This window comes from Bison bison, unplaced genomic scaffold (assembly GCF_000754665.1).
Source record: "Bison bison bison isolate TAMUID 2011002044 unplaced genomic scaffold, Bison_UMD1.0 scf7180017864158, whole genome shotgun sequence".
In the NCBI taxonomy this organism is placed as follows: Eukaryota; Metazoa; Chordata; class Mammalia; order Artiodactyla; family Bovidae; genus Bison; species Bison bison.
Window position 1 is genome coordinate 3,443,485 of NW_011494730.1, and position 21,032 is coordinate 3,464,516.

A 21,032-nucleotide genomic window follows, 5' to 3' on the forward strand; every position below is an offset into this window, starting at 1 on the left:
CACTTCTTCTCTTGTTCTCAGTTTTTCCCAGCATCAGGGTCCTTTTCAATAAGTCAGCTCTTCATCAGGTGGCCAAAGTATTGGAGCTTCGGCATCAGTCCTTCCAGTGAATCTTCAGGGTTGATTTCCTTTAGGATTGACTGGTTTAATCTCCTTGCAGTCCAAGGGACTCTCAAGAGTCTTCTCCAGCATCACAATTCAAAAGCATTAATTCTTCGGCACTCAGCCTTCTTTATGGTTCAACTCTCACATCCGTACATGACTACTGGAAAGACTGTAGCTTTGACTATACAGATCTACAATATACTGACATACAGTAGCTTCTCTCCCCTCTCTTCAGCACTGGGCCCTGTCACCAGCTTCTTATATCCTCTCTCCTTTATCATTAGTCTTGATATTTGGTTCCTGGTTTTTGCATCAAAAGCAAACAAACCAACAAAAAGATGGCAGCAGATAAGCAAGATAGTACTTGGCTGACTTTCTCCTGTGTGCAGATAAATACTCGTTAACATCTGCTGGGTGGATAGATGAGGAGTGAAAACATGAGGCGCTGAACTAGTGAATGACCACGTGTCCCCAGAGTGATGCTCTTACATCAACTTGTCTGCTCTTGTCTTTTCAGCTTATCCACTCACCAAATGCCCTCCTCCCACCATCCTCCCCAACGCTGAAGTTGTCACAGAGAATGAAGAATTCAACATAGGTAACATCTCCCACGCCAGCAAGGACTGGGCTGGGGAGGAGGGACGGAGTGGGGGGCAGTTCTGGCCAGTGGGGCTCAGCTCTCTCTCCTGTCCATGAAGAGAAACAATAGACTCAACGCAAACGGGTTGATATTCTGTCAACTGAGGTTCACTCAAAATACAGTCACTCTTTATTTTAGCCATGCATAGCCAGAGGAGCTAGAAAAGAGATTTTCTTCCATGATTCAAGTCAGGATGTCTTTTGAAATAAGTCCATACAGGACACTATAAAAAGTTCCTGGATCGTGGACCATTCTTAGGCTCAACACAGCTGAGCTGCGAGAGGGGAGCTGTGGTCATCTGTGTCATTCGATTGGAGATGAGCTAATTGTTCACTCAACAGAACACACCCCGTCACTGATCATCTTGCCAGGAAGTGGGTTCAAGTGGTACTAAGGGGTGCCAGTCAGCCCTGCCCAGTCTTCTCCAGGAAATCCCCATATTGGTCTCTCCTTGACAGGTGACATCGTACGCTACCGGTGCCTCCCTGGATTTACCTTAGTGGGGAATGAAATCCTGACCTGCAAACTTGGAACTTACCTGCAGTTTGAAGGGCCGCCCCCAATATGTGAAGGTAATTGCAGTGAACCATGCTTTAGAGTTTCTCCAAAACAGAGCCCCTGTTTTCCTTTCTCTGTATTCCCAGCCCCTGCCCATGAAGTAAGAGGTCACTTGGCAAATGTTGGAATGAGTGAGTGAGTGTTCTAGGTAGGTTCTTTGCCCTGCTTCTAGATCCAGGGCTTTGAATTGGCCATAGAGGCCTCATTTATTTCTGTCCTTTTTGATTTAAAAAAAAAAAAAAATCTTGGCCTTGTTGGAAGGTAGGTGGGATCTTAGTTCCCTGACAAGGGATTGAACCCACACCCCCTACATTGGAAGTGCAGAATCTTAATCAGGGAAATTCCTTCCTTTTTTCTAACTGACACTCCCTGGAAATGGAAGGAGGTCATGGGACCTCTGGTGGGAGTTGAGGCTCACACACCAACCTTGCCTTACTGGAGTACAGGTGTGTCCAAAACCCTGCGTGCTGAGCTAGGCAACCAAGAGACCGCAGTTGTCTTTATTCCAGTGGAGTGACGACTGAAGGTGGATGCGCTTCACCAAGTTACCCCAGCTAACACCCCAAAACAATACCTTCCACTCACGAGGCATCTGACCTGGGGCAAGATACCTAACTGTCCTGTGCCTAATTGGTAAAATAAGGATAAGACTATTCGCTCAGTCGTGTCCGACTCTTTGCGACCCCGTGGACTGTAGCCCACCAGGCTCCTCCGTCCATGGGATTCTCCAGGCAAGAATACTGGAGTGGGTTGCCATTTCCTTCTCCAAAATAAGGATAATGATACTACTAATGTCATGGCCTTGTTATGAGGAATTACATGAGTCAGCAGTGTAAAGCACTTTGGAACTACGCCTGGCCCGTAGTCACTGTTTGGTGTGGCCTCTTATTAGAGTTTCTAGTTCTGCTACTGCTTCTAGTGCTGTTGCCACCAACAGATATTTAGTAGCCTATGGAGAAGCAGGTCAGCTTCTCCTCCATCTCTAAGAAAACAAGAGTAGGGAGAATCTGTAATATGGATTGTTAGCGAGGAAGAGAGGGACCACAAGCCCCAGAGTCAGGCTGCTGATATACTGAGAAATTCAGGATCTATTTCAATTGAGCTGACCCATCCACATACCAGATGACCAGCCCCCAGTTACAGTGAACTTTAGTCTTCATCGTTGATTAGCTCCAGCCCTAGTTTCTCATCATCTCTGGCTCTGTTTCTATGTCTACGTGGCTCCAGTCTTCCTGCTTTACTCCCCATTCTCAGCCTCATGCTTTCCTCTGGGGCTTGGTGTCATGCTGGCTTCCCAAAGTATGACCCTTCATCGTCTCTTTTTGTAACAACAGCTTTATCAGGGTATAATTCATATGCATGCAGCCCATCCACTTTAAGTGTATGCATCAATGGTTTTTAGCACCTTCAGGGTTTTGCCACCATTGTCACAATCCATTTTAGAACATTTTAATCACCCCCCCCCCAAAAGAAGTCTTGCAGTCAGTTAACAGTCAGTTCCCATTTCTTTCCAGCCCCCTCAGGTCTAGGCAATCACCAAACCAGTTTCTGTCTCTGAATTTGCCTATTCTGGGTTAATATAAATGGACTCCTACAATGTGTGGTCATTTGTGACTGCCTTCTTTCATGTAGTATAATGTTTTAAAAGTTCATTCATGTTGTAGCATGTATCAGCACTTCATTGCTTTTTTTTTTTTGCCCAGTAATATTCCATTGTGGACTTCCTCCATGACTCAGTGGTAAAGAATCTGCCTGCAATGCAGGAGCCACAGGTTCAGTCCTTGGGTTGGGAAGATCCCCTGGAGGAGGGCATGACAACCCACTGTAGTATTCTTGTCTGGAAAATCCCATGGACAGAGGAGCTTGGTGGGCTACAATCCATAGGGTCGCAGAGTCAGACACGACTGAAGTGACTTAGCATGCACACATTCCATTGTACACATACCACATTTTGTTTATACACTCATTGATGATGGGTATTTGAGTTGTTTCCACTTGTAGCTATTATGAATAATGCTGCTATGAGCATTCATGTACAAGTTATGTGAAACATATGTTTTCGTTTCTCCTAGGTATGTATCTAGGAGTGGAATTGCTGAGTCATATGGTAATAGGTAACTCTATGTTTAAGCTTTTAAGGAACTGCCAGAGTATCCTCCATAGTGGCTGAACCATCTTCCATTCCCACCAGCAGTGTATGAGAGTTTCAATCTTTCCATGTCCTCTCAGTTATTATCTGTCTTTTTAATTACAGCCATCCTAGTGAGTGTAGTGGGTACCTCATTATTGTTTTGATTTGCATATTCCGATGGCTAAGATTTCCAGCATTTTTTCATGTGCTTATTGTTCATTTGCACAAAGAAAAGTCTATTCGGATCCTTTGCCCATCTTTGATTGTTATTTATCTGTTTGATTATTGAGTTGTAGGAGTTTTTATATATATTCTAGATACAAGTCCTTTATCAGATGTGTGATTTTTTAAAAAAAATTTCCCATTTTGTGGGTTGTCTTTTTACTTTCTTGATGGTGTTCTTAGAAGCACAGAGGTTTTTAATTTTGATGGTGTCCAATTTATGTATTTTTTCTTTTGGTGCTTGTACTTTTTGTGTCATATCTAAGACTATTGCCTAATCCAAGGTCAACAAGATTTACGTCTATGTTTTCCTCTGAGAGTTTATAGTTTTAGCTCTAACATTTAGGACTTTATCTGTTTTGAGTTCATTTTTATATATAGTGTGAGGTAGGAGTCCAACTTCATGATTTTGTGTATAGATATCTAATTGTCCTGGCGTCACTTGCTGGAAAGACTGTTCTTGCCCCATTTAATTGTCTTGGCACCCTGTCAAAATCAATTGACTATGAATTGGGGTTTTAAGACAATTTTTATTGGAGTATAGTTGATCCACCATGCCAGGCTAGCCCCAGGGACACAGAAAAGTAAATTGAAAGGTTTATTTCCTGATCCTCAGTTCTATTCTCTTGAATCTATCATTATGCAAGTACTCCACCATCTTGATTACTGTAGCTTGGTCATACGTTTTGAAATCAAAAAGTGTGAGTTCTCCAACTTTGTTCTTCGTTTTCAAGATTATTTTGGATATTCTGAGTCTGTTGAATTTCCTGAATTTTAGAATCAACTTGTCAATATCTACAAAGAAATGAACTGAGATTTTTACAGAGACTGAGTTGAATCCATGGGCCAGTCTGGGTCTCACTGCCATCTTAACTATATTATCTTCCAGTCCCTTAATAGAGATCATTTTCCATTCATAACCACTTCATTGTATAACTTTCTTTTATCTTTTGGCTTATTCTTCTCTTTTCTGCCTCAGATAATGCCTTTCCAATGAAGTCCTAGTCTTCTCTGACAAGGATCAGACATTTTTCTGTTATCTTGAAGGCTTGCTATGGCAACATAGAAAATTTGGTGAAATTCAAACCTAAAAAATCTTCAGTATAATTATAGAATATCAAGGATAAAGAGAAAGCATTATATTTAAATATATATTTATCTTTTCATGGATAAAAGCTAAATCAGACTCATAGCACTATTGAATCAAAAATAATACCTACCAAAAGATAAAATGCAGCAGGAAATTATAATTGTAAACTGAAATTATAAACCCAGCTAAATTATCAGTTAAGAGTAAGAATGAATTAATGAAATCTTCAGATACACAAGGACTAAGTAGTTACTACCCTACTAAAAGCATAATTAAAGGATACACTTCAGTACATTACTCAATAACAAGCAATCCCCACATCTCAGTGGTTTAACACAACAAAAGTTTATACCTTCTTCAAAAAATTTTCTGAAATCCAAATAACTCTATAGAGCTGCTAACTCCATGATCCAGGCTGCTTGACTCTTGTGCTGCTGTCTGAAAACTAGGCCCGCTCTTCCAACCTCCGTTGCAGCAAAGGAAGACAGAAATGGACATTCGCATAAGGGCTTTTCACTTCCTCAACCCCAAAGTGACACTCATGGTTCTACTCACATCTCATTGGCCAGAAATAGGCACATGGATGGAAAGTGAAGTTTTTTATATGCTCAGGGAATAAAAGAAAATGTGATATTGGTAAACCCCAGAAATATCTACCACATTTAACAACTATCTGTTTAATTATTGAGTGGTAGGATTTATCTATATATTCTAAATGCAAGTCCTGAATCAGATGTGTGATTTTCAAAAATTATTTCCCATTTTGTGGATTGTTTTTTCACTTTCTTGATGGGGTTCTTGAAGCACAGAAGTTTTTAATTTTGATGATGTCCAATTTATACATTTTTTTCTTTTGGTGTTCAGCAAGAAAATGAATACAGGTAGAATGATTTGGATATAAAAACTAACAATAAGCTAAGATATCAGTGTTTCTGCACGGACTGCTTGCTGCAGGTCATGCAGTCACAAAGAGTCAGACACGACTGAGCGACTGAACAGCAATAACAAGAAATCAGTAAAATACAGTAGTAGATATGTTTATGTAGACTGTAGAAAATAAAAAATCAGAAGACAACTGGACAAATAAATTACACTGGAGAACTTATTTAGAAGAAAGAAAAAATGAGTTAAGGACCCTTTCTTGCTGAGGAAAATCATAAATATTGATTAACCATGTACATTATTAAAAATATATACATTTAAATACAATGTTTAAACTTATACATAGTTTTCTTAAATTATGTGTGCCACAGTATGCATACATTCTAAATCCATAATCGAAAATAATGAGAGTAAAGAAAATTTGATTAATACAATGCTTGCATCTCAGTCATTCAGTCACGTCCAACTTTTTGCAACCCTGTGGGCTATGGCCACCCAGGCTCCTCTGTCCATGGGATTATCCCAGGCAAATACCAGAGTGGGTTGCCATTTCCTCCTCCAGGGAACCTTCCTGACCCAGGTATCGAACCTGTGACTCCTGTGGCTCCTGCATTGGTAGGCAGATTCTTTACCACTGAGCCACCTGGGAAGCCCTATGGTTAATCCAATAGGAAACATTAAAGGAGAAATTTTTTAAAAATCATGGTTAACAAAAATTGCAAAAAATAAGATAGCAAAACTAAGTGCAAATATATGTGCAACCATGATAAATACAATTGAATCAAACTGCTAATTAGAGATCAGAGATTTTTAGATTGGTAAAAATTTCAAAGTCTAGTTATAGGCTTTCCATGAACTTAGAATTGAATATCTTCATTTTCCTCTCTAGGGTATCATTCATCCCTGATCTGAAACAAAATATTTAAAAAAAAATAGATAGCAAGTACTGACCTCTAAAATCTGGTGTAGCAAAACGAATCTTAGACAAAATAGAATTTAAGGCAGAAAGCATTAAAGGGAATAAAGAGGAATATTTCATGCTGATAACACAATTTATCAAGAATATGTAAGAGTCATAAATGTCTCGGTACCTAACAATAGTATTGAAATATATAAGGGAAAAATTCATAGAATTACAGGGAGAAAGAGACAAATTCACAATTATGGTGGTAGACTTCAACATCTCTGTCAATGACCAAGAATAAGCAATTAACATATTATTTGTATAATACGGTTATATTGATGAGTTTTTGTTGCAAAACACCATGCAAAAGTTTAGAGGCTTTAAAGAGTAATTATTTATTTGCTACAAAAGTTGCACTTTAAATATAAATACCAGATAGATATGAAATATGAAAGAAGAGAAAAAGATATGTCATAAAAATGGTAAACATAAGAAACATAAAGAAATTTCAAATAATACTGCAAGCAAGAAGTATTACTAAAAATAGAGATATTTCAAAATGACAAATAGGCTAATTTCATTAAAAGAGATATATAAGTATATATGCAGATGATAAAGCAAATTAAAAACACATGAAGGAAAAGCCAAGAGGAATGAATGTAAAAAATAAAGACAAACTGCAGAATAAGAGAAGATATTCAGAGTATGCATATTTTTAAAAAGGCCTTGAATGTAGACTACATAAGGAACTTTTACAACTGAGTAATAAGACAATCCAATGAAAATATATGCAAGAGACTTGAACAGACACTTTGTAAAAGAAGATAATGAACGGCCAGTAAATATATGAAAAGATGCTCAACATCATTAGTCACAAGGAAAATGCAAATTAAACCATAATGAAATATTACTGTGCACCCACTAGAATAGCTTAAATTTAAGACTAACAGTATGAGGGTTAGAAAAAATGTGGAGCAGTTAGAATTTTCATATGTTGCTGGTTGAAATATAAAATCTTTATGGTCACTTTATTTTTTGTTTGTTTGTTTGTTTTTGTTTTTATTATTTTTTTTGTTGTTCAAGTTTTATATTTTCATATTTATTTATTTTTTTTAATAATTTTTAACATTTTTAAATTTCAGGTATACACATGCTCCCCATCCTGAACCCTCCTCCCTCCCCCCTCCCCATACCATCCCCCTGGGCCGTCCCAGCGCACCAGCCCCAAGCATCCAGCATCGTGCACTGAGCCTGGACTGGCATCTCGTTTCATACATGACATTTCACATGTTTCAATGCCATTCTCCCAAATCTTCCCACCCTCTCCCTCTCCCACAGAGTCCATAAGACTGTTCTATACATCAGTGTCTCTTTTGCTGTCTCGTATACAGGGTTATCGTTACCATCTTTCTAAATTCCATATATATGCGTTAGTATACTGTATTTATGTTTTTCCTTCTGGCTTACTTCACTCTGTATAATAGTTTATGTCACTTTAGAAAACTGATAGAAGTTTCTTCTGAAGATAAATGCATCTACCCCATCACCCAGCAATTCTACTCCTAGTTATTTACTGAAGAGAAGTAAAAACCCATATCCATAATAAGACTTTTATATTAATTTTGTAATAATCCAAAAATGGAAACAACCCCAATGTTCCTCAGTAGAATCAATAAGCAAATTGTCCCATGATTGCTAGAGAGCAATAAAAACAAAGGAAATGGTGATACATAGATCAGCATCAGTCGACTCCTACAAAAACGACATTTAGCAAAAGAAACCGGACCAAAAAATAATACATATGTGATTCTATTCGCATGAAGCTCTGCTACAAGCAAAACTCCTCTGTGTTTATAGAAATAGCACCACTGATTCCCTGGAGCATTGGGGCAGATCATACTGTTTGCAAAGGGACATGAGAGAACTTTCCGGGGCAATGGAAATAATCTGTATTCTGATTGTGGTAGTGGTTACACAGGTGTATACATCTGCCTAAATGCAAATTGTACCTAAAATCTGTGCATTTTATTGTATGTAAATTATTTCTCTAAGAATCTGAATTTAAAAAGAACTTCATAGGACTTCCCTGGTGGTCCAGTGTCTAAGACTCCACACTCCCAGTGAAGGGGCCCAGGTTCCATCCCTGGTCAGGAAACTGGATCCCACATGCTAGGCTGTTTCCTTCTGTTCCTGGTATAATCATAGTCATCATTGCTACAATTTATGGAGGCTATATGTTTCATGCTTTACATAGATTATTTAGTTTAATACTATAATATATAGTATATATAATATAATTTTAATATATAATTAAATAACACAGTATCATATAATGTATAATATCATATCATATATAATCTTAATATATAATTACATAACATAACATATATATGTGTATATATGACATTTGGTGTAATACAACAGCACTGTAAGGTACAAGTTATCTTTCTGGGTTGGCAATGGAGAAGCATTTGCACAGAAAGGCAGTAATTTGTTCAAGATCACATAGGCAGTAAGTGACAGAGATGGACTCTAAATCCAGGTGTTCAGTTCAGTCGCTCAGTCGTGTCCGACTCTTTGCGACCCCATTGACTGCAGGATGCCAGGCCTCCCTGTCCATCACCAATTCCCGGAGTTTACTCAAACTCATGTCCATTGAGTCGTTGATGCCATCCAGGCATCTCATCCTCTGTCGTCCCCTTCTCCTCCCGCCTTCAATCTTTCCCAGCATCAGAGTCTTTTCAAATGAGTCAGCTCTTTGCATCAGGTGACCAAAGTATTGAAGCGTCAGCTTCACATCAGTCCTTCCAATGAATATTCAGGACTGATTTCCTTCAGGATGGACTGATTGGATCCCCTTGCTGTCTAAGGGACTCTCAAGAGTCTTCTCCAACACTACAGTTCAAAAGCATCAATTATTCAGTGCTCAGCTTTCTTTATAGTCCAACTCTCACATCCATACATGACTATTGGAACAACTATAGCCTTGACTAGACTCAAAATCCCATGTGCTTACCTCCGCCCTGTACTCTGTACAAATCAAATCCAGTTAACTCTTGGGTTTGAGGATGCCTTATTGTTGTCTGTATGTATGTATTATCCCCACATGTGAGTTAACAAGTGATTCCAGCCAACTGGCCAAGCCTGAGTCTCAGCAATGCAGTGGCACTGACACAGAATCAGAGACCAACTCACACCACGGAGCAGTATAAGGAGGGGTGTCGGAATTTTGCTTGATGTGCTCAAATGCCGGCTGGCTTTCCAGTGGTTGTCCTCTACCCCAGGGACGAGCCATTGTGTTGGCATTCGTTCCACCTCCATCCCACATACCTGGTATTTCTCTTTCTTTCTCCAAGTGCACTGCCCAACGAATGAGCTTCTGACGGATTCCACAGGTGTGATCCTGAGTCAGAGCTACCCTGGCAGCTATCCCCAGTTCCAGATCTGCTCTTGGCTGGTGAGAGTGGAGCCCGACTATAACATCTCCATCACAGTGGAGTACTTTCTCAGTGAGAAGCAGTATGATGAGTTTGAGATCTTTGATGGTAAGTAAATTAAATCGTTCCCCGCTGCAGACGGTACCGACTGGCTTAAACCCTAGGAATCTATGACACAGCCTCCCAGTTAGGACTTTCCAGATGTTCCATGCAAGGTCTTTCTCTACCACAGAAACTCCAGTACCATAGAAATTGATGAGTTATATGATCCGAACAATGGGGCTGCTGGTATTGCAACCTGGACCTTCTATAACACCCTCCCTTAAATTTAGCCACCACACAAAGCTGGCACCTTGAATGTTAGCCAGTAAATGGGTCATAGTGAAGAGTATGCAGCCTCCAAAACCCAAAGAAGTCTACCAAACACTGTGCTTCTTTCTTGGTGGTAGGAGGGTAAAGGTGCAATAACCTGCTCTTTAATTTGGAGGAAATGTCTCAGCATGCCCTGGGCCATAGGACCCTAAAAAGTTCACCTGATTCTTTACAGGATTTCTCTCTCACCCTCTGGAGTACCTGTGTCTTGCAAAGGCATCTGTACTGCTGGTTCCGTCTGGCACATCAGATCCAGTTAATACAATGTCATCCACATAGTAAATCAATAAGCTATGCTGCAGGAAGTCCAGATGGTCCACATATCTTCCTACTACATTATGACAGAGCAGGAGAATTAACATAGCTCTGGGGCAAGACACGGATGTATACTGTTGTTTATTTCATGTAAATGCAAATTGCTTACGAGTCTCCTTTCTGGTGGGTATAGAAAAGAATTCCTTGCTAGATCAGTACCTGCATTCCATATAACCAAGGCGACGATGATCTACTCTAATGAGGCTACTGTGTCTGGCATAGCTACTGCAGTTGAGGCTTCCATGGGGTTAAGTTTTGGAAATAAGACTCCATTTCTTACCAATTCTAGCCATATTTACCCCCGTTGTAACAAAGGAGCCTTGAGAGTCCTTTGGGTTCCAGGTAGCAGCATCGAATTCACATGCTCTGTATACAGAAGTCTTCTAAATATCCAGACATTCCCTTTTCTCCAATATTCAGTTATCTGAATTACTAGTGGTAGGTCTTTTGGGATAAAGACTTGGGGAATCAGCACTGTATACATGGGTGTTGTTTTGCAAGGACCTGTGTCATCAGGACCCAGCCTCTCCTTCAGCCAATGTATTCTGGCTCAAGTCTCCAAATTATTCCAGTGACTGGAACTTTCTATGCCCTTTTGGTTATATATTCATGATCTGCTTCGTTCATATGTTCATTTGTTTTTGGCTCTCCATCTATCTTGCCCTGAGGAACATCACGTTCTGTGATCCATCTCCATTGAGCCTATAGATCAGGCCCTCCTGGTTGCCATCCCAACTTTGCTGCCCATTTTAGTAATCACCCCAGCCTTTCTCCTGACTGCTCAGTGCTTCCACCTGGCCTCTGCATTTAGACTCCTCTCCTTCCCATCAATACTGGGAAGCCCAGCTCTGAGACAGCATCTCCTCCCATCAGTTTCTGCCTATAGAGGATAGCTATTACTCAGGTTGTTGATGATGCTGGTCCTCACCCGCTCCGCAGTGCATTTCTTATTGCTTTAGGAAATGATGTGTCCCCCAGATCCTTCTGAAGGTCACAGTCAGCTGGTGGGTGTTCTGGTCTAATACAGCAGACCCATCCCAGCATGCCATTTCTCTGAGCCATCTGACCCTTTCCGTCAGAGCTGTCACAGCAGTTCTGATGACTTTCCTGTGTGTAATACGGTCCATCACTTTTCCCACGCTCCCAAGCGCTGTCTCAGCAGCATATGAGAACTATCACTCAGGGCTCTTTGCAGGATAATAAATCCTGTGTTTTGCATTATCCAGCTTTGTACTCTGCAGCCCTTGAATCGGCCCTCTTGGAATGCACTTCCAGGCATTTAAGGTGGAAAAAAAAAAGAAGAGGGAGGCCCTTCTGGAAGAGCCCTGGGAAGGAATATTGGGGAGCTGTGTTATTTATGACACTGAGACCTGATGTTTCCTCTAGCTTTATTGCTATATATTCATTCATATTTTTTTTCCTACCTGGCAGGCCCTGAGCTGTTTTTTAATAGGCACAAGTAAGACGGTGAGGTAGAAAAAGTTCCCAGGTTGAAAACCAGCTCTTCCATTAACCAGCATCTTGACCTTGGGCAGGTCCCAGGATAGCAAATAGATGTCATCTCACCTGCCAACCACTCTGCTTTGGCAGGGACTTCTTCGATCCCTGCTTTAGGGTTCAGGAGGAAGATATCCTCGCGCAAGGCCTTTGGATGCGAGAGAGGAGTGGACAGACCAATGATGGTGCTGAGTTTCGGTCTCAAATCTTCACGTCTTCACTTGAGGAGGGGGAAATGGAAGGCGGTTACGTTTAAGGCATCAAGGTTAGTATCTCTGGTAACCACAATAGTCTGTGATCCCGTGTCCACCATCTTCCCGCAGGGCCCTCGGGACAGAGTCCTCTGCTGAAAGCCCTCAGTGGGAATTACTCGGCCCCCCTGGTTGTCACCAGCTCAAGCAACTCCGTCTACCTGCGCTGGTCGTCTGACCATGCCTACAACCGGAAGGGCTTTAAGATTCGGTATTCAGGTGAGTGAAACATAAGGACTCATGGGAAGGGCCACAGCCCCTGAGCCCCTTAAGTTTCTCACCCAAAACAATAAGCCATGGGCCACATTCTCGACTGCGGTGTAGCTTCTCCACGAGCCTGGAGACCGGCAGCCTTTCTCCTCCACTGAGTCTCTCTCACCTATAGCTGCAGAGTATCCTTGACATCCCACCTCTCCTCTCTCTATACCTCCCCACTTTTAACCTTTCCTTCTTGCTGCTCCTACTGCCAACCTGTGTCTTTTAGATAAGTTTATCATATATGAGCTAATAATGCCTATAGGTGGTCCTGTCCCTAACACTGTTGAAATGTTAATAAAAGTCCCTTAAAACCAGAAAATCCTAAAGATGTGGGTCTCCAACTGGCAGATATTAGACAAGCAGCAAACAGTGGGCTGTATTCCCAGTCCAGGAGCCTCTCTTGTGCTCTGTGAGCCACGTCTCATAGGCAGAGTCAGATTGAGGGCCACACCAGCTAACTATCTGCCAGGACACAAAACTATCCTTAGAAAGGTAATGAGGCAGAGAAAATCAAGGTTAACTGAACTCCCATCTGGGGATTACTGTCTATCATTGGAAAGAAAACTTGAAAAACTGCCTGCTGCCCATGTTGCAGGGTAGTGGGTCCATTGAGCTGCTGGCCCGTTCTGTGAGCTTGGGAGCAGAAATGAATTACCTAAGACCATAGCCAGTTCCACCAGGGGCTAGTCCTCTCACAGCACTCTTTCCCTGGCTGCATTTGGCCTGGAAGAAACTGAAAGTCGCTCATTCGTGTCCAACTCTTTGTGACCCCATGGACGGTAGCCCATCAGGCTCCTCTGTCCATGGGATTCTCCAGGCAAGAATACTGGAGTAGCTTGCCATGCCCTCTTCCTCCAGGGGATCTTCCCCACCCAGGGATCACACCTGGGTCTCCCACATTGCAGGTAGATTCTTTACCATCTGAGCCATCAGGGAAGCTGCATTTGGCCTGTGTTCCAAACAAATGTTGAGCAAATTTTCAAAGAATATTGATTAAGAGGGATGTCAAAACGTAGCCTGAGTTGCCTCTTGTGTCTCAGTCCATCTCTTTGCGCAGGCTGCCCACTTGGAAGACCAGCTCAAACTTAGCTGGTCTAGCTTTATTGCTATATAAAGCTAGAAATCTTAAGAAACTCTTGAGTAGGGATGGCTCCAGGTGAGGGCCAACCAGGAAAGCTGAAGGGAGCCTGGGAGGAGAAGGAGCTTTACGTTCTCAGAGTCCATTTCCTCTGCAAAGCAAACCCCAATTCCTTTCCCCCCATATACACACGAGAGGGAGGGTGGCTTCACGCCCTTCAGCTAGTTGGGCTGCATCAGCCGCTACTTGAATGATTATTAAACAAGTCACTCAGCCTCTTCAGGTCTCAGTTCTTCTTGGTGGAAAAGAAACCTTAAGCTACTGTCAGGGGGATTCAGGCTGATTTCCTAGCAGCTACTAACACAAAAGAGAAATAAAGCAATTTAGTAGCATTTCACTGTGCCGATTGCTACCCCCTGAACTAGAAGTCATTAAGGAGTTGCCCTTGGCTTGATGTTTTTAAAGATTAATCACATGTTTGTGGGTAATGAGTCACTTATAATACATATGCCACTGCAGAAAGTAAATTAATTACATGGTGAAACAGTGAGTCCTTAATGGAAACACAGGAGAATCTTGTAATTTGCCCATGCCTCTATCACCATGACTAAGTGTATTTTATAACTGAGATTCTTGCTGGGGACTGAGGTAGACCTGTGGATACCACATAAACAGGACGCAGTCGGCAAAGCAGAAGCAAAGGAGGGCGTCTGCCTCGGAAGGGGAGGTTTGAGAACTTCAGTTTCACCAGCTGAGGGATGTAATCACGTAAGAGGCCAGCAGACACAGGAAGGGTCTTGGCATCTACGTCCTGACTTATCCCGCGCCAGGGATGCTGAAAGCAGATGAACGGGCTTTTTCTTTGTGCTCCTTTGGTCAGCCCTCTTTCCTGGCCTCACAGAACTTCCCCCTGAGGCTCCCTGGCAGAGGTTTGTGTTGCAAGGTCTCTGAGGCTGGGGTCTTTGTCTATTCTCTTCACTGTCATATTCCCAGCACTTAGAACAGCACCTGACATGTAAGAGACACTTGATGTCTGTCTGTTGCATAAATGAATGAAATAAATTGAAATTGTATGTCAAGGGGAAATGAGGACTGTGGGTTTCACGTCCTGGATTGCCACAACTCCCTCTCCCCCTCCAGCCCCCTACACAACAGAAAGCAGGACTTGGACCATTTACGGAGCACAGAGTGCCCTGCACCAGGCTAGGGGCTTTACAGACAAGATCCCATTTAAATTATCCCAAAACCTATGAGGAAGGCATTGCCAATCCCAACGTTCAGGTGAGGAAAGTGGAGCTAAAAGAGCCTGAGAGATTTGTCTCACGTCACAGACCTGTGGAAAGTTGGGCAATGGAACTCAAGCGCAGCCCTGACTCCAGAGGCCTCAGCCCTGCAGTCACATCTTTCTGAAACCAAGCACATCAATTTGTTTTCTGTGTCTTTTTGGGAGCTAGCGGGATTTGAGAGCCTGAATTTAGCTGCACAACCTGTGCTGCCTCCAGACCCAAAGGTGACCCAGGGCTTCATAGAACTGTTTCTTTTTTTCTTTCTTCTCTTCTTGTTCCTTTCCTTCTTCCCCTTTCTTTTCCTTCTCTTCCCTTCTCTTTTCCTTTCTTTTCTTTTCGTTTCTTTGGCTGTCCTAGATTGATTGACTGCTTTTCAGTATCGACGTCCTAACTAGCAGTTGACCTGGCAGTGGTGACGATGGGAAGGAGGGGGAGAAACCAGGTGGGGGGTGGAGGGTGGGGGGCTGCATGAAGAAGGACCACCTCTGTCTTCCCGCTGCACGCGGTCCCTGACCCTCATCTTGCCATGCAGCTCCCTACTGCAGCCTGCCCAGGGCTCCCCTCCATGGCTTCCTTCTGGGCCAGACCAGCACCCAGCCCGGAGGCTCCATCCACTTTGGCTGCAATGCCGGCTACCGCTTGGTGGGACACAGCATGGCCATTTGTACCCGGCACCCCCAGGGCTACCACCTGTGGAGTGAGGCCATTCCTCTCTGTCAAGGTAAGAAGCTGGTGGGAGAGAGGAGCCTGGGTGCTTGGGTCCTACCCACAACTTGGGCTTGTCCCAGGACCAATCACTTCCAATGTGGGATTACTCATGGATGATTAATTCATTCTTTCAGCAAACATGTACTGAGGATCCATAATGTCTGAAGCCCTAGAGATATACACATGTGTAAAACAAAGCCTCAGTATTTTCAGAGCAGAGAAGGAGATGATTGTTGTTGTGCAGTTGATAAGTCCTGTCCTCTTTGTGACCCCATGGACTACAGCATGCCAGGCTTCCCTGTCCTTCATTCTTCCCTGGGGTTTTCTCAGATTCATGTCCAGTGAGTCAGTGATGCTCTCTAACCATCTCATCCTCCGTCGTCCCCTTCTCCTCCCACCTTCAATCTTTCCCAGCATCAGGGTCTTTTCCAGTGAGTCGGCTCTTCCCATCAAGTGGCCAGAGTATTGGAGTTTCACCTTCAGCATCCGTCCTTCCAATGAATATTCAGGACTGATTTCTTTAAGGAGATAGATATGTAGCACAGAAATGCAAGAAGGAAGGAAGTGCTGTATCAGGAGTGCAAACGGGGTTGGGGGAGCCCAGGGGTAAGAGGGGACCTACCTGCTCCTCGACAGCTAGGGAATTCCCACAAGAGGGGTCACTTGGGCTCATAGGACAAGAGAAGTCAAGAGCCAGGCACTGGCAAGGAAAGCTTTCTAGGCAACAGCAAGAGCATTTGCAAAGCCACAGACAATAAGAGAGATCACAAAATAGGCCACACAACTGACGGTGTCTGAAGCAGCGTGTCAGGTAGCAGAAGACGAGCTGCGGGGGGAGCAGAGTGAACAGTGACCACCGCCTGCGAAATCAGCAGTGATCAAGCGCCTGATACACTGACCACCACCTGCGAAATCAGCAGTGATCAAGCGCCTGATGCACACCAGGCAGTTCACATGCATTGCTTTCGGTCATTGGTGGAATTTCTTTTTCTTAAAGCAATATACATTCATACTAGAGATCTGAAGAAAAAAAACTATAGATAATGCAAAAGAAAAGTATAAAAGACCTATAACCCCATCAATTGAAATCACCACTTTTAACATTTCCTTTGGTCTTTCATATATTATTGATAAAAATGGCATTATTGGTGGACAAAGCTCTCATATTTTGTTAGCATTTATTACATGATTAAACACTTTGTTATCAATATTTGCAATGATCTGTAGCACTGTAGAAAAACTCACTTGTTCAAGTATCATCCTATTGTTGGTCATTTGAACTTCCATATTTTTTGCTGCTATAAATAGTGCTTCTGTTTAAATCCTTATAATTCTGTCCTTGAGGACATCCATATTTATCTCTTTAAAATAAATTCCCAGAAATGAGATTATTGAATCATACCTATATAAAGTCTACAGCTTTTGACACTCCTTGCTGCCCAGAAAGCTTTTCTTCTCTTATAATTCCACTGCGGCATGTTGTCTCTCCTCTCATATTCTCAGCATTGTGTACTGCATTATAAAAAAGAAAGAAAAAAAAAATTTACCAGTCACCTTCACGGTCCCATCACTTCATGGCAAATAGATGAGGAAAAGGTGGAAACAGTGACATATTTTATTTTCCTGGGCTCCAGAATCACTGCAGACAGTGATTGCAACTATGAAATTAAAAGATGCTTGCTCCTTGGAAGGAAAGCTATGACAAACATAGATAGCATATGTTTGTCTCTGATTTTTCCCAGAAAGCAGAGACATTACTTTACCAACAAAGATCTGTAGAGCCAAAGCTATGCTTTACCAAAGTACTCATGTGCAGGTATGAAAGTCGGACCATAAATAAGGCTGAGTGCTGAAGAATTGGTGCCTCCAAATTGTGGTGTTGAAGAAGACTCTTGAGAGTCCCTTGGACTGCAAGGAAATCAAACCAGTCAGTCCTAAAGAAAATCAACCCTGAATGTTCATTGGAAGGAGTGATACTGAAGCTGAAGCCCCAATACTTTGGCCACCTGATATGAAGAGCCAACTCATTAGGAAAGACCCTGATACTGGGAAAGATTGAAGGCAAAAGGAGAAGGGGGCAGCAGAGGATGAGATGATGAGATAGCATCACTGACTCAATGGACATGAATCAGAAAACTCCAGGAGATAACGAAGGACAAGGAAGCCTGGCATGCTGCCGTCCATGGGGTTACAAAGAGTAGGACACGATTTAGTGACTGAACAACAACTTGTTGATGCTAGGAGAATGTTGCTCTTTATTGAGCAAAGGGGAGGTTTCACTGATGCATAGGGCGGATCACTGTGCCCGCTAATGGGGAGGGAGAGAGGAAGCCAAAGGGCTGAGAAAATTTTTAAGTTTTTCTTGTCATAAAATATGAATTTTATTTCACAACTTAAAAGTTGAGAATTGTGTTTTATACGGCAGACTTAGGCTCAGAAGACAGCCTTTCAGATAGCTCTGAGGGACTGTTCTGAAGAGGCAAGGGAGGAGCCAGGATATATATGAGTTTTTGCAATAAAAACCAGGTAGTCAGAACATCAAAAGATTACTGTTAATTAAAGAAAAGCAAGCACCTCAGGTTAATAAGTTTAGCGTTCTTTAATATATGTGCATGCTCGGTTGCGTCTGACTCTTTGTGACCCATGGACTGTAGCCTGCCAGACTCCTCTGTCCATGGAATTTTCCAAGCAAGAATACATGAATGGGTTGCCATTTCCTATTCCAGGGTATCTCCCTGACCCAGGGATTGCACCTGCCTCTTGTGTCTCCTGCGTTGGCAGGTGGAGGAAGCCCTTCTATATATGGGAAGATGCAGAAGTCAGGGCTCATTGAAGTCATTCCTTTGATATGCACCTTAGCTATCTAGGGCCAGCATCCTCTTCTTTCCCATCCTGAATCCCCTCAAGGTGCACTGCTGGGGTGGCTGCAGGGGCAGAGGAGTCAGCCTATTTGTCTCCATCATGATTTTCCCCAGAGCCCACCCCTGGGGGTGACTGTCGTGGTGGAGGAGTGGATGACTTGAGGGCTGCAACATCCTGTGTTTCCTGATATATGGCAGGCAGCCATACCTTTGTCTCCAGTTGCCACTCCTTTTTAATGCTTATTTTGTTGATGGTGTTTTTAACTTAAAAGGGCCCTTCCTTGCTCACTTTCAGCTTGTTCTCTTTTCAAAGCACTCTTCTCATTTTATTGTATGTCACCTTGACTTTCTCAATAGCTCTCTAGGGCCAGCATCCTGTTCTTTCCCATCATGGATCCCCTCACGGTGCACTGCTGGGGAGGCTGCAGTGGCTGAGGGGGCGGCCCATTGCTCTCCATCCTGAGCTCCCTCTAGAGCATCTGATCCTGCTAATCAGGGGTTTAAAGACTGTAAGTCTTCTGTTACCTGAGTTAGCCCTCTTTCCTAAAGGAGCCTTTTCTATTATTAATCTTATCTTTGTTTATCTCTTTCACGCTGCTGGTTTTCTTCATACGTATAGTGGTCTTTGCTCATATTTTAAAGGCAAGGTTGATTTTTCCAGACAAAGATGTGGGTTACCTTTGTTATTATTATATACAGCCATCCTTGCCCGCTAGGTCTCTCCCATGAGTAAGAAGTTGAATTGAAAGCACTAGGTGGCATTTCATGGTGGCTCCAAGGAGCTCTGATTCTTCATGTCTCTGCAGACAGAATTTGGCGAGAGGCAAAGTGATAGATAAGAAGTGACTTATTAGAATAGCACGCTCATGAGGCTTACAAGCAGGCAGGTGAGAGGATGCCACGCCCCAAGAACTTAGTGAGCTACAGTTTTATAATGAAAGGGAAAGTGGGGAGGGGGAGAAGATCACCTTCTTCCTCATTCTTGAGTAGATGTCACGTTTCCATCATCAGCTCTTCCTCCGTGGTGAGCAGGGGAGTTTTTTCGTCCTTATATGTTCAAGCCGGGACTGTCATGGCAAATGGAAAGGAGCAAAAAGGCACTCATCTATACTAAAAATGGTAAATCATCTCAGGCTGTAGTATAATGCCGCCTTTTCTTTATATTTTTGTTTTAGTGTGCCCAGAGGAGCATAGTCTTGGAATCATTAACTTCCTGAGCTCACTGGGCAGGATGTGGGTCTCATGCCTCCAGTTGTATTATTTGGGGGCATGCCTTATGCTTCTGTTGCATGGGTTTTTTGCTAAGCAAGCCCACTTGGTTTTGTGGATAAGCAAACCTGCTTTCTCGAGTGATCACTAACTTATAGGAGCTGCCCATGTGTTTTTCTTTACTTACAGTCCTCCAGTGGGATTAACCATTTAATCACCTACTTAGTCCCTGAGCTGAACTGAACTGAGTCCCTTTTGTTGCTGTTGTTCAGTCGCTAAGCCATGTCTGACTCTTTGCAACCCCATGGACTGCAGCACGCCAGGCTTTCCTGTCCTTCACTATCTCCCGGAGTTTACTCAGTCTCAGGTCCATTCAGTCAGTGATGCCATCCAACCATCTTATCCTCTGTTGCCCCCTTCTCCTTCTGCCCTCAATCGTTCTCAGCCTCAGGGTCTTTTACAGTAAGTTGGCTCTTCACATCAGGTGGCCAAAGTATAGGAGTTTCAGCTTAAGCATCAGTCCTTCCAGTGAATATTCAGGGTCGATTTCCTTTAGGATGGACTGGTTTAATCTCCTTGCAGTCCTAGGGACTCTCAAGAGTCTTCTCCAGCGCCACAATTTGAAAGTATCGATTCTTTGGTACGCAGCCTTTTTCATGGTCCAACTCTCAATCCATACGCAGGGCTGGAAAAACCACAGCTTTGACGATATGGACCTTTGTCAGCAAAGTGATGTTCAATACTTTTCAATACTCTATGTTTGTCATAGCTTTTCTCCCAAGGAGCAATCGTATTTTAATTTCATGGCTACAATCACTGTCTGCAGAAAATAAAGACATATAATCTGTCACTACTTCCACTTTTTCCCCATCTATTTGCCATTGAGTTGATGGGACCAGATGCCATGATCTTAGTTTTTTGAATGTTGAGTTTTAAGCCTGCCTTTTCACTCTTTTCTTTCACCCTCATCAAGAGGCTTCTAGTTCCTCTCTGTTTTCTGTCATTAAAGTAGTATCATCTACACATCTCTTTACTCTGTCCCTATCAAACTGAGTATATGGCAGAGATAAGCAGGCAGAGGGTCAGCCTTGAGGGTGGGAGCCTTTATATCTAAGAATTAAAAGAGCTCACTCTGGGATACCTGCTCCTACTTGAGCATCCCCAATTCTCTCAAAGGGGTTCTTTTAATTCTTAGATATAAAGGCTCCCACCCTCAAGGCTGACCCTC

At 42.7% G+C, this 21,032-nt stretch overlaps 1 protein-coding gene across 1 annotated transcript in view; it reads left to right on the top strand.

Moving 5' to 3' along the window:
• CSMD2 (CUB and Sushi multiple domains 2) overlaps positions 1 to 21,032 on the top strand; it is a 655,591-nt gene that overhangs the window by 575,572 nt on the left and 58,987 nt on the right. Inside the window, exons 46-50 of the mRNA XM_010841252.1 lie at positions 623 to 703; positions 1,204 to 1,317; positions 9,889 to 10,077; positions 12,477 to 12,623; positions 15,559 to 15,747. Coding sequence (XP_010839554.1) covers positions 623 to 703; positions 1,204 to 1,317; positions 9,889 to 10,077; positions 12,477 to 12,623; positions 15,559 to 15,747 — 720 coding nt within the window. The remainder of the gene's footprint in view (positions 1 to 622; positions 704 to 1,203; positions 1,318 to 9,888; positions 10,078 to 12,476; positions 12,624 to 15,558; positions 15,748 to 21,032) is intronic.